This window comes from Chiloscyllium punctatum, chromosome 32 (assembly GCF_047496795.1).
Source record: "Chiloscyllium punctatum isolate Juve2018m chromosome 32, sChiPun1.3, whole genome shotgun sequence".
NCBI classification, from domain to species: domain Eukaryota; kingdom Metazoa; phylum Chordata; class Chondrichthyes; order Orectolobiformes; family Hemiscylliidae; genus Chiloscyllium; species Chiloscyllium punctatum.
In genome coordinates this window covers 16,101,629-16,115,944 of record NC_092770.1, presented here as the reverse complement: position 1 = coordinate 16,115,944, position 14,316 = coordinate 16,101,629, and the positions used below count along the sequence as shown (strand labels likewise).

At 42.3% G+C, this 14,316-nt stretch overlaps 1 protein-coding gene across 1 annotated transcript in view; it reads right to left on the bottom strand.

The window, feature by feature from the left end:
* utp20 (UTP20 small subunit processome component) overlaps positions 1–14,316 on the bottom strand; it is a 114,121-nt gene that overhangs the window by 45,975 nt on the left and 53,830 nt on the right. Inside the window, exons 28-37 of the mRNA XM_072551731.1 lie at positions 14,142–14,285; positions 13,218–13,297; positions 12,333–12,559; positions 9,667–9,811; positions 8,148–8,235; positions 7,079–7,222; positions 3,953–4,006; positions 3,699–3,851; positions 2,700–2,855; positions 1,655–1,792 (exon numbers count right to left, since the gene is read on the bottom strand). Of these exons, the coding sequence (XP_072407832.1) occupies positions 1,655–1,792; positions 2,700–2,855; positions 3,699–3,851; positions 3,953–4,006; positions 7,079–7,222; positions 8,148–8,235; positions 9,667–9,811; positions 12,333–12,559; positions 13,218–13,297; positions 14,142–14,285 (1,329 nt within the window). The remainder of the gene's footprint in view (positions 1–1,654; positions 1,793–2,699; positions 2,856–3,698; positions 3,852–3,952; positions 4,007–7,078; positions 7,223–8,147; positions 8,236–9,666; positions 9,812–12,332; positions 12,560–13,217; positions 13,298–14,141; positions 14,286–14,316) is intronic.

Below are 14,316 nucleotides of genomic sequence, written 5' to 3'. Positions count from 1 at the left end.
CAAGTTCCCCTTTCCTGAAGGATATTAGTGATGCAGTTTGGGTCTTAGAATATAATATAAAAACACAAGAAACAGGAACAAAAATAAGTTGTTAAGTCTCTCATATAGCTGATCTGATCATAGCCTTATATCCAACCTCCAGTTCCAACCACACCCTCAGTAATCCTCAATTCCCTTTCAGATTGCAATTCTGACAAACTCAGTTTTGAGTACAATCAATGATCATCCCACGCTGCACTTTGGGGAAGGGAATTCTGCAGATTCAGGACCCTCTGAGGGAAGACATTCCTCATTTCCATCATGAACTTTTACATCGGGCCCCTTATTCCTGGATTATTCCATGATTCACTCAGCACCCACCTCCTTCTGAACTCCAATGAATATAGGCTCAGTGGGCGTAACTTTTCCTCAATCACCCAAGCAATCAGGAAAGTGAACCTTCTCTTAACTGTGTCCAATAGAAATAAATCCAGCATATATAAGGATAACAGGACCAATTGCCAATGCTATTTTATGAAAATCCAGAAGGTCCATGATCATTTTATCAGGTAGCAATAAGATAGCTTTAGTATGTGTACACACACACACACACACACACACACACACACACACACCTGTGCCGCAATCCGGCCCAATGATTGAGACAGAGACACTGTCAACCATTCAGATTAGATTGGATAGGTAAATGATGAGAAAAGGGGATTGAAATCTTGTGCAAAGAGAAATAAAGGTGGGAGCAGAAGGTTTTGTTGGAGGTAAATGACATCATTGCGTGGCTGGGGTGAATGGCCTTCTTCCCTACTATAGCTTCCTTGTGTTTCCACTTAACTTTCCCTTTATGGGATTTGAACAGTAAATTGCTTAAGTTGCTGGAGCACTACTAGAACACTAAACAAGTGTCCCTTGGTTGTTAGTAGCAGACAGAGGGCAAAATAATAGTATCCATCTTTGGGCCATCAGTCCTCCCTCTCTATCTCTATATTTTTTACATATATATTACATATATCACACATACACACATATACAGGGGTGCATACACATGTATGGGATTTGGTGAATGTATCTCTTAGGAAATGGTCAAGTCATCACTTAACAACTACAACATTAACTTGAAGTGAAGAAGTCCACAGTTAGTTAATATCAGAGTTAAATATTTCACTTTCTGCTTGTTGCTGTGCAGCGTAACAAACCTCTCTATAGAACTGTACAACTTCAAACAGGATTCCTGTATTTTAAGTCTGGAAATTGTTAAGCTTACTTCTACTTAGAACATTCACCATTTCACATTCAATTTTTACCCATTTCAATACTGCAAGAGGTGAGATTTTTACAGATACATTAAGCATTGACTATGTAAAGTCACAGAGTCAAATGCTAGAGTTCTTAGGAACTGCAATATTCATACTAACATAAAGGTCAATTGATGAAAGGCAAGTTTAACGAAATACCTGCTACCCAGGCACACCTCTCAATTTATTTTAATTGCCATTATCATTCCAACTATTTAACCTCAATGCCCAGGTAATTTAAAAACACAGCTCATTTTCAGTTATTTAGTTTAATTTAATTCTCAACCACAATTAAGATCCCATTCTTGGGTAGATTTTACTGCCAGTTTCTGAATGTATAAAAATAAATGGTCTGTATTACCCACCTGTATATGCTTCATATTCTCGAAGAAGTCCATATCCGGATCGTGGTCTGTTAGCTGCACCAGGTCCTGGAATTCTGGTCTTTGGGGGAATGTCCGGATCAAGGAGCAAAGTAGCGTTGTGTATTCCTGTTGAACACTCTGCAATAAACCAAACAGAAATGGAGCAAGGGAAGCAGGCCTAAAATGGAGCGAAGTGAATTCAGCACAACGGTGGTGTAATTCTGTCAAAATACACACAGGTAGATACAGGAGGTCATTCAGCCCCTTTCTGACCTTGTTCTGCCATTCAATTAGGTAATAACTCAGCTGTATGCATCAGAGTCTATTCATCTTGGCTCCAGAATCTTAACGTCCCTTTCGATAAATCGTGGATCAATAAAGTTGATAAAGATACTGTTCTTCTTTAAAATATTCATTTAGACTCTGAGTTATACAGCCAGAAACAGACCTTTCGGTCCAACCAGTTTGTGCCACATGTAATCCTAAAATAAACTAATCCCACCAACCTGCTCCAGGCTCCTGTCCTTCCAAACCTTTCCTGTTCATGTATACATCCAAATGTCTCTTAAACATTGGAATTAAACATCTATCATTTCATTAGGAAGTTCATCTTATATGTGAACTACTCTGTGTAAAAACATTTGCCTCTTCTGTCTTTTTTAAAGCTCTCTCCTCAAAAATATACCCCCCCCCCAGTATTGAAATCCCTCATCCTAGGGAAAAGACAACTGCCTTCAATTCTATCTAAACCTGTCATTATTTTATAAACTTCTATCAGGTCACCTCTCAGGTCTGTGAATTTCCATGAGGGCGGAAGTTCTAACAAAAGGCCATCAATCTGAACCACTAACTCAGATTCACTATTTATAGATGCTGCCAGGACTGGGTATTTCCAGTATCTTCAGATTTTATTTTAATCTATTCAGCAGCTGTTTCCTCTGTCATGCTGGAACAAGGGCCAGGAATCACTCATGTGAATAATGGGACACATCTGACGCTGTGGCCATAAAGCTCATGTTAGCTTACTCTCTTTATAATCTTTTACCTCAATCTTTGATTTGAGACAATTCCGTAAGGTCTCCAGTAAAGTGCGGTTGACTACTTCCTTGTATTCCTCCTCTGAGCAGTCAACAGAAGCCACTCTTCGGATAATCTCAGTCAAGCAAAGTGTCGCGCTGTCACTAAGAGTCATCTCCCCCAGCTAGAAGAAAAATTAGAGGCAAATAGTTATCATCCACATTGTTGTAGAACCAGTTAGTACTGTCTTACTTATGTACAAATAGGGCACTTTGGAGCTGGGGGTGTTGCTGATGTTCCTGGCTTTTGTGTCTGGGGAATGTTCGATGATTTGAATGGAGGAGAGTTTGGCTGAATGAAAACAGCTCAAAGTTTTTGACAAGCACAGCTGACCGTTAAATCCCAGCTCAATCTGCTGATCAGGTCAATCAGATTTCCCTGCTCTTCACGAGTTAGCTAAAACGAGAAAAACATCATTTCTAACGCTCAATCTCTCATGCATGTGGGGGTTTTGTGAACATTGGATGGATTTTAGTGACTTAATTGCTCAAAGCACTGTAACTTACACAGTTCATGACTATGTACTTCCCTGGAACATAATCAAACATAATTCAACACTGAGTTACATAAGGAGCTATTAGACAGATGACCAAAGGCTTGGTTAAAAAGGGAGGCATTAAAGAACATCTAAGGGGGAAAAGCAAGGTGCAGGGAGGAAATTCCACAGTTTTGGGGGTTCAGGCAACTGAAGGCATGGACCTTGATAAATTAGAGGTTAAAGAGACTAGAGTTGGAGGAGTATAGATAGCTCAGAGGATAATAGAGGTGGAGGAGATTACAAAGACAGAGGAAGGCAACACCTTGGAAAATTAGAACTTAAACAACACAGAGTTATTTTTGCATTTTCCATGTTATAAAAAAATTTATTACATAAATTTACTCAACGGATTTATGAACTTCATTACACAAAGTCAGAAGCTTGAAGAATGTGTCTAAGTGAATGCGTGTTGGGAGGGTCTATACTAACCTGAATGGAATGGAAGCAGTTGTGCATGACTGCAATCAGATACTCCATATCCAATGTTCCCATCTCTCGGATACATTTAGTGGTAAGTTGGAATGCAGACAGGCGCTCATCAAAATCAATGTCATCAAGATGTTGTCGATCAAAGGCATTTAACTAAAACAAAAAGTGATTAGGTCAGAACTAGGAAGTGTGCATAAAGAAACATAAGCTTTCTGCTGACTAGTGAAGAAAGTCTGGGGTAAACTTCATCTTACCTTAGTGACAGTTTCTGTAATGTACACCAGTCTGCTGTCCAGATCAGCCAAGGTCTTTGTTTAAAATAAAGAAAAGGCAATAAACAAATAAAATAAAGTACAACAGAGTTAATAATTTTACATATAATCAGGCAAATTCTCAGTGCAAAATGAGATTCAGCATAATCTGAAATGCTGTGGAAGAGGAAAAGACAATTCAGCCTTTTAAGGTAATTTGGCCATTTAATTTTTTTTCATATCCAGTCTGCATCTTTGATCAGTCTCTATTCCCTAACCCCAATACTCTCATTCAACAAATAAGTATAAATTTTAGGCTTGAAATTGCCCATTTTTATCTCCAACCTCAACAGCTTTTTTTTTGAGGTGGTGAGGGATCCCTCATGTCTCCATTACCCATTAAGTGAGAAAGTGCTTCCCCCCCCCCTTTGGGGCAGCTCGGTGGTTAGCACTGCTGCCTCACAGCACCAGGGTCCTGGGTTTGATTCCAGCTTTGGTTCGATTCCAGCTTTGGGTGACTGTCTTGTGTGGAGTTTGCACATTCTCCCTGTGTCTGTGTGGGTTTCCTCCGGGTGCTCCAGTTTCCTCCCACAGGCCAAGGATGTGCAGGTCAAGTGAATTGGCCATGCTAAATTGCCTGTAGTGTTATGTGCATTAGTTAGAGGGAAATGGGTGTGGCTGGGTTACTCTTCAGAGGGTCGGTGTGAACTGGTTGGGCCGAAGGGCCTGTTTCCAAATTATAGGGAACCTAACCTAATCTCATCTAATTATTCCTGGGTCTAATTCTGTGGAAAAGCAGGCTGAAGATCCCAAAGTCTGGATCTGACATCTAAATAGCGCACTCACTAAAAACAAGATTCAGCAAAACAAGATTATAAATGCCACAAAGTACTAAAAACCGCAGGAATAACTCTGTAAACACCTTTCAAACATCATTAATGAATAAATATGGCAAATCTATGTTAAGTTCTCTTTCATCTTGGAACTTGAGATATTGAGTCTATTGGGACCAGATATATAAATACAGAGGCTACAAGAGGAGGCCAGAGGCTAAGAATCCTGGAGCATATAACTCATTTCCTGACTCCCTGAGCCTGTCCACCATCTACAATGCACATGCCAAGGACAGTTCAGAGGATTATTAGATTGATACCTGGAATAAGCGGGTTGCCTTATGAGGAAAGACTGGACTGGCAGGGTTTGTTTTCTCTGGAGTTTAGAAGAGCAAGAGATAATTTGACTGAAGTTTATACAATCCTGAATGGCACTGACAAGGTAAATTGAAATGGATGTTTCTTCTTGTGGATAAGTGCAGAATTAAAGAGACTCTTAAGGATCATCCTTTTAGGAGACAGACGATAGGAATTTTTTTCTCTCAGAAGACACAGGCAGCAGATGCATGGGAACGCCACCTGTATGTTCACCTCTAAGTCACACAGTATCCTGACTTGCAACTACAGGTCGTTCTGCTATAACCCACATTTTGTCAACACGAATTCAATGTAACCCAATAGATGAATTAGGGACGCTGTTTCTAAAGCGTGAACTTTCAAAACGTGTGTTGGCTGTAATGTGATTACAATGTCAACACTTTAAGCACTGTTTCTAAAACACAGGAATGCAACCGTCGCATCATAGGAGAACTAACTGTACTTGTGAGAAAAAGGAGAGAGTGGATGATGTTTCAGATAGAATCAATGTGCAAGGTTATGGGAAAAAAGCAGGAGATTGGCATGAGCTAATGATGCCAGTTTTGAAGAGATGATGCAGACAAGATGAGCCAAGTGGGTCTCCTTCTGCGCCAAAACATTTCTGTGGTTACGTTATCAACACCAAAGTGAAGTTGCTTCCCTTCCCGGTTAGCAAACCAGGTCCTGAACAAAATGGAGCTGGAGGCCTGACACACACCAATCGCACTCCCGAGTCAGATCGAGAGCACAGACTGCAACATCACAGCCCGAGCCACTCCTGGGACACTGTGGACAACAAATGCCTGGGGACTCCACTGCAAAGGGTAAATGGCAATTGTCAAATCTCAATGATATCGGGGATTCAGGTTCAGCTTTTGTATACCTCTTCCCAGAAATAACTAATTTACCAAGCAGGAAAATGAGTGGTTAGGAAGCATCTGTGGAGGGAAAGCAGTCTACATTTTGAGTCCAGAACAGATACTGTCAGATCTGCTGAGCATCTCCAGCTAATTCTGCTTTTGCTTCAGATGTCTAGCATCCGCAGTTGTTTTCTGCTTTGCAGTATGAATGGTGATTCTTTAATCTATTCATTCTTTATTACTCAACATAACAACATCAAAGCTAATCTATTTCAATTTCCGTATTAATTGGAATTGCGTAACTAGTTTCACAAGCAGGTGAACTGTTACCACTGAGTGATCAAACAGCACTAACAACCTGAAAGCAGCTGCACAGCCTAGACCCAACATCGGCTCAGAGCTTTGCCCATGGATTTCCTCCCTACGTGAATGTTATTACCTTAACAGGAAGCAGCATTGTTTACTCTGAGCAGGAGAGGGAGAAAGAACATAATACACAATGCTGTTTGACAAAACCATTGAGTAATTACAATGAGGGAGAGACAGAGAGGGGGAGAAGGTAAGAGGAGAGAGTGAGTGACATTTAAGAAAAAAGATGCAGCTGGTTTTCGACACAGTAAGATCCCATAAACAGCAATTCAATATCACTAGATAAACAGCATTTTGTTTTCGAAAAGTGACAACTGTTGACTGATCATTATTGTCCAGCACATCTACCTACTTTTCTTCGGTATAGTGACCATGGGATCTTCTACATGCACCCAAGCAAACAGCTTGCGCCCTAGTTTAACACCTCATCTGAAAAAGGCAGTACTTCTGACTGTGCAGCTCTCCCTCAGCACTGCCGAGTTAACCTGGACTTAGTGCTCAAGTGTCTAGAGGGGAACTTGAGCCATGGCCTTTGACCTCAAGGAGGGCATACCCTCCGAGATATAACTGATACCTAAGCAGTTCGGAATATAGACAAGGTTAGAAAAGCAAAACGACACAAAGTCAACTTTTCTAAAGCAATGGAGAAACAACTTTGAAAAACAAACACAATCATCCAGATCCATTACTTAGTTGTTGTGTAACCATACCTGGAAGATGGAGCAGAGAGTCTGCCGAGACAGCCTGTTTTGAATGACAGAGAAAAGGGCAGCCAGTGGCTTGATGAACGTGGCGGGCTCAGAGCAGTGCTGCAGGAGGTTCTGAATGGTTTTCAGGATGTCAATCTCAGTATCCTTTGGGAAGTGCAGAAAATGATGAGACTCTATACTTTTCTATTCCATGAGGAGGTTTGTGACATACAACTCACATTTTACTGTACCCCATTCCCCCGGTCAATCACCTGGAGCTGCTGATGGTTCTCAGCCAGATATCACAATGAAAATATTTAGCACCAGTAGCTGGTGCAATGTAAGAAATCAGAACCAAATGCTTGCCAATGCAATGGTACAAAAGCTTACAGCTAACACGATCTAGTTGTCTGGGAGACTGGCCCCATTTATCAATAACTGGTTACAGAAATCCTATCCATTCAAAGCCAGTGACAAATCTGCTACTTGGATGCTGCCTGACCTGCTGAGCTTTTCCAGCAACACATTTTTCAGTTACAAATCGCGCCACCCATTCAGAGAATCAAACACAATCAGATGCCATTCAACCCACCAAGAGCTATCAAAGTTGCCCCACACCTCCTTGCTCTCTTCCCACTGCTGTTGGAAATCTTTTCTTTTCAAGTGTTTTATCGAACTCCCTGTTGAAAGTCATTGCTGAATTTGCTTCCACTGTCTTCTGAGGCTGTCCATTCCTGATCATCTTAACTTAAAGCTCTATTTCTTTTTTCAATACTCATCTTTCCTTTGGCTCATTTTCCAATCACATTAAAGTCCCTTGGAAGTGCACGACCTCCTCTGAATCCTCAGCACTGCTGTTACACAGTCATTAAAGATCCTGAATAGAAAGGCAATTCTGAGTCTCTTTCATAGTCTATCTGGTTGTCTTCATGTCCTTTCCTAGGTAGGCATTGACAATACACCACATCAAAAGTGTTGCCTCCTTATTCTCCAGTGACCCCTATATTAACATTCCAAAATGCCAGATGCAAGTGTACACACACACAAACACACACACACACACACAGATCCATTGTTAAATATCGTTTACCTGTGGTGTGTTTGGCTTAAAGAGATAGGGCATCAGGAGATTGATCAGAACAGTGCTCTGTTCCTTATCCTGTACAAACTGACTTATCCTGGAAAGCAACCAACAGATAGAAATGATGTGGAAAACTTTACTCCACAAAACTGCATATTTATCAAGGTTTTTTGCACAGGTTTATAAAAAAGTTTAGGATTTCTAAAATGAAAGCAAAATGCTGGAGATGTGAAATAAAAACAGAAACGTGCTGGAGAAACTCACCAGATCCAATAGCATCTATGAAGTGAGAAACAAAGTGAACATAGCATCTGTGGAGAGAGATCTTTCAAAACAGAATCATAATCAACTCAAAACGTTCTCTCTCCACAGATGCTCCAGGACCTGATGAGATTTTATTTTAACCATACATGCCCATTTTATCAAAGATTTTTGAATTCAACACAACACACTGAATGTAATTTCACAAAATGGACTACTCACACCATTTATGAAAATAATTTAGGAATGTAATTTAGAAAATTCACTGAGGAATTGCTTTGGGGCATCTTAGCTCAATGTTCGGATTAACTCCCCTGGAAATCAATTAGTGCCTCAAATGCAATGAGATAAAATTGGTGATGCACAAAAGCAGCAGTGTGCAGGCAGAGCAAGTGCACAGACACACTGCCCTCACCTTGGGGTGCAGACAGCAGTTTGTCTTCAGTGTGAGAGTCTCACAGCCAAAAGCTCCTCAATTTGACTCCTGGTCTGTGTGAAGTTTGCTGATGTCTGTCAGAGAAGCATGAGGAAGACAAGTAGCCTTGAGCTCATGATTGGAGAGGGGAACGGCCCATCTACAAGATGCACTTCAGAAATTCACCAACACTGTACCTTCTGAATCTGCAATCTTTACCACTTAGAAGGATTTGGGCAGCAGATACATGGAAACACCAACATCAGCAAGTTTCCCATCAAGGCGTACATCATCCTGACTTGGAAATACATCACCGTTCCTTCGGTGTCACTGGGTTTGGGAACTTCCACCCTAACAGCAGTGTGGATCTACTGACAACAAACAGACCGCAGCAGTTCACCAAGACTTTCTCAACCGGTGGCTCAGTGGTTAGCACTGCTGCCTCACAGCACCAGGGTCCCAGGTTCGATTTCAGCCGCGGGCGACTGTCTGTGTTGAGTTTGCACATTCTCCCCACGTCTGCGTGGGTTTCCTCCAGGTGCTCCGGTTTCCTCCCACAGTCCAAAGATGTACATGTCAGGTGAATTGACCGTGCTAAATTACCCATAGTGTTAGGTGCATTAGTCAGAGGGAAATGGGTCTGGGTGGGTTACTCTTTGGAGGGTCAGTGTGGACTGGTTGGGCCAAAGGGCCTGTTTCCACACTGTAGGGAATCTAATCTAAAAAAAAACTTAAAGGTGAGCAATAAATGCTTGTCAGGTCCATGGCTCTCCTAAGAATTAGTTTCTTGTAGGAAATGGAAGTGTTATAATTTGTAATGTACGAAAGGGTAAATGACACAGAAAACTGTACCTCGAAAGGATGCTCAAATCTTTACTGACTTGTGTTTGGAATTTTTTCTTCTTCATTCGTTCTGTATTTCCAACAGCTTTGTTAAGATGCCGCAGGATGGTGGAAATATGAGGCAGAATAAGACATATCCCCATGCTTGCCGATTCTATGACAAATAGTGGGAGGATACTTAAGTTAATAGGCTCTAACATGAAGGAGAAAGTGAGTACTGCAGGTGCCTGGAGATCAAAGTCAAGAATGTGGTGCTGGAAAAGCACAGCAGGTCAGGCAGCATCCGAGGAGCAGGACAGTCAACATTTCGGGGATAAGCCCTTCGTCAGAAATGAGGCTCATTCCCGATGAAGGGCTCTTTCCCGAAACGTCGATACTCCTGCTCCTCAGATGCTGCCTGTCTTGCTGTGCTTTCCCAGCACCACACTTTCAACTCTACCATGAAGGGAGACAGTGGGACACATAATTTATAAAGTAATTTTTATCAGCAAAAAAAAGTGTTACAAGTGACAATGGGGCAGGAGTAGGGGTTGGGTGTGAAGATCAGCCACTTCTGTGTTGTTTGTAAGATCATGCTGTTGGCTCCTGTGTTTCCCAATATTACAACAGTGATCACTCTTCAGAAATATTCGATTTCATATAGATACTGTGGGGTGTCCTCAGGTTGTGATGGGCATTACAGAAAGTTGGCGGGGGGGGGGGGACTTCATTACCATGCCACATTCTCTGACAGAACCTGTTCCTTTATCTTGAACGGTCTTTGTAAAAACAACAAGACTTCTTAGACATCTCCTGCCCAAACTTTCAGTTAACTGACACACAACATAATGAGGTTGAATCGATTAGAAAGGGAAAACACATCTGGAGAACTGGACACAGGCTTCTTCCTGCCCTTGACAGGGATCAGGTGAGAATGTGGAGTTTAGGGAGATCAGTTGTGATCTGGTTCAACAGTGGAACACAGCTGCCAGGCCCCGATCTAGCTCCAGTTTCTTAAATTCTGAACTCCGCGAATGGAATTCAATGAAACACTTGAACACAATCAGGTGATGTCAAATTCAGTGGAATTTGGAAAAGTGCAACGTTAGGTTTTCTTGCTAATTACAAATTAAGAGCAGGAATAAGTCACGTGACCTCGAGTTTGTTCCGAAACTCGATTAGCTCAGGGTTCATCTAATTAATTCATGTTCCTGCCATTCAGTAACTTTCCACCCCAGTATTTCTTGAGAATCTATGCACCTCTGCCTTAAAAATATTAAGGGACTCTTCCTCCACTGCCCTTTGAGGAAGGGAATTCATGACCGTCTGCGAGATTTTTAAAGAAATTCTCATCTCTGTCTAAAATGGGTGACCATTTGTTTTTAAACAGTGACCACTAATTGTCGATTCTCTCACATGAGCAAACAACCCTTAGAAAGCATTAACAAAAAACTAACTTAAGCACTAATCAATTGTAAATTAGCGCTTTCATAGTTTGCGATACAATGTTGCTTATACTGAAGTATTATTTTTTAATCCTACTTGCACGATGCTCTGGGTAAAAGCTTGCTAAGAGGTGACATACTTGGTCTGAGCCCAGTCTGGTCAAGTATTTGTTGGCTCAGAGGAACTCAACGACTGGGATCATGGTCAGCATGGACTGGTTGGACTGAAGGGTTTGTTTCCGTGCTGTACCACAGTGACTGAAGGAAACCTTCAGGAGAAACCTAAACAAGTTTGTAAACCAGCAGCTTGCTGCGTGAGAGCTAAGAGATTATCACCACCAGAGTGGGATCTTAGAGGCTCAGATATCGACATAACCAAGATGACCAAACAGGCTGCTGGGGCCACTTGCTCTGGCTAGCTATCAGCACCAACAAGTTTACCAGCTGATGGTGGCCAAGTGTGGGAAATCCAGAGAGGTGGACACAGGTCTAATGGACAAATCAGTAACTCGTATATTTTATAATTGGGTCTGTCAAGTCAAGGCACATGAAGTGATTAGGTTGACTCAGCCTTCATTGGCAATGATGCTTGAAAAGGAAACATCAGCAATTCCCTGGAAAGACAAAGTGTTTAATTCCCTCCCCTTGCCCAGAGGAGGTTTGAACCCAGCCTGCACATGGAGCCACACACTGATTGACACCACAATACCTGGGGCATGACCAGGGTGTAGTAACCTAGAGATCGCTCTCCTGCCGAGGGTACAACGATGCTGTTTGCGCTATTGTTCAAATTTCACAGGGTACAGCATTACCACTCTTACCACTAAAGCTTTTCATTTTGAATCATTTCAGAAGATGGGAGTAAGGGTTAATAACATTTAAATTCCTCCCAAGTTATCCAGAGGAGTGACGAGGGGTGGGGGTGTTTTCTTGAGCCCCTGACAGTGTGTTTGACATTACAGAGTGGCTTGACTCAGACAGCATTTCAGAATCGATCATATTGGTGTGGAACTGGACAGCAGACTTCCTTTCATGAAAAGGTCATTAGTGAACCAGTGTGGGTTACATGAGAACACAATAACTTCATAATTACTGTTACTGAAACCAAATTTCAGCTTCCAGAGCTCCCTTCAAGTTTTTAAATCAAACTCAAATGGCAGGATTTGAGCTCTTGCTTTCTGGATGATTAACCCCAGTAACGCAAACCTCGACAATAAAACATGACAACACAACAAACAGGAGTTGTAGTACCTCCTGCAATGGTAGAAGGTTCTAGAAAGGCTGTGTCGTTCACAGTCAGGACGCTTGCTTGCGCTGTTGGTGAGAAGTCAGACATGCTCAACAGGCTGTCAACGATATCCATGACAACCGCCGCCGTAGGTTCTGCGATCTTCTTAGATGACAGCAAGGCAAAGACGTTGGTCAGAACATCCAACTGTGGGTGATCAGGAAGCTGTTTTGCAAGGAGTGGGAAGAACCTGGAAAATACGCATAGAGTAAGGCTGTTAAACTACATAGCGCAGTGTAGCCAGCACACCAGTTGGGGGAGCTGCCAGCCCACTTACAATAAAATAGAATACAACATTCAAAGTACTAGGAATCTGAGAGTAGATCTACACAGGACATTAGAGTCGAGGCCACAACCAGCTCAGACGTGATCTTACTGAATTGTGGGACAGGTTCGAATCCCTGACTGTCCGACTGCCACTCCAAAGTCTTATGTTTCTGTATGAATTCCTATACTCTGAGAACAGGCTTTGATGTGACAGTTAGTTACTAAGCAGGAGAGGCCTCCATTGAGGATAGGTCATTAGTTGCTGATCAGGAGCAATGCCTTCATTAAACTCCAGATGAGCTGATTTTAAAATCAGACATTCCATTTACAATAGGAGTTGGCAGTACCCACAGATTCCAGATTCAGTTGTCAGCAACAAACAGGAATACCCAATGATGAAGAGCTATCACACAACAGTGTCAAATAACTAGCAAGTATAACTTGAGTCACATTGTGTCCTTGCAAATTTTGAGGTATTTTAGTACCATATCGGAACCCCTAAGGTTTGCTCTGTCCACAATGTAAACCGATGCACAGCAGTCAATGAACAAAGTTCAGAAAGTTTTTGAAGTGTTCCTCACCTGGAATTCTTGCTCCAGATGTGAATCAGTTTCAGGAGAGGGGTTGGCGCATACTGCCCTTCAGAAGCGAGTCTCCCGATCTGCAGATCAGACAAGGTGAAGGTGAAAACAGACAATGCATCAGGACAGTTACAGAGTTGGCGATATAGTGATGTCACAGAATCCTTAAAGTGTGGAAACAGGTCATTCGCCCACTTGAGTCCACACTGACCATCTGAACAACATCCCACCCAGAACCACCCTCCCCAAACTATCCCCGTAATCCTGCAAATCCCGTGGCTCATCCTCCTAACATACATATCCCTAGATACAATGAGCAATTTACCACGGCCAATCCACCAAACCTGCATTTCTTTGGACTGTGGGAGGAAACCCGTGCAAACATGGGGAGAATGTGCAAACTACATACAGAGTCATCTGAGGGTGGAATTGAACCTGGTCCCTGGAGCTCTAAGGTGGCAGTGCTAACCACTGAGGCATGTGTCACTCAACTATTGATCCAGAGGCCCAGACTAATGCTCTGGGGACACAGGCTCAGATTCCTGTGCCAGCATGTTGGGACTGAAGTTCATTTTAGATGATAAAGCTAGTCCTGACTGTCACAGAAACCCATCTGGTTCACAAATGCCCTACAGGGAAGGAAATCTGACATCCTCACTGGTCTGGTCCACACATGACTCCACACCCACAGCAGTGTAACTGCTCCCTGAAACATCCGAGAGAGCCAATCAGCTCATAGATACTTAGAATGGACTTGCCAGCAACACCGACATGCCGTGACAGAATAAAGGCAAAAACAATTGGACTGTCAAAAAGTGACCGGTGTCTTTGTAAAACACTAACCAAAACTTTTAAGGGTCACATTGGCATGCCTTTGGTGTGAATGGGCAGGGTGAAAGCAGAGAGCAATGGAGAGACTGTTACCTGTGGCCACACAACACCGTGAAACAATGCGTCAATCTCTTCCGCTGTGAAAGCATAGGACTCAAAGTCATTAAAGAAAGCAGCAATCTGATTTATTCCCAGACGTCTCAAATGTTTTAGCTGGTTTATGCATCGCGGTTGGATCTGAAAACAAGAAAAGGCAAACAAAAACAAT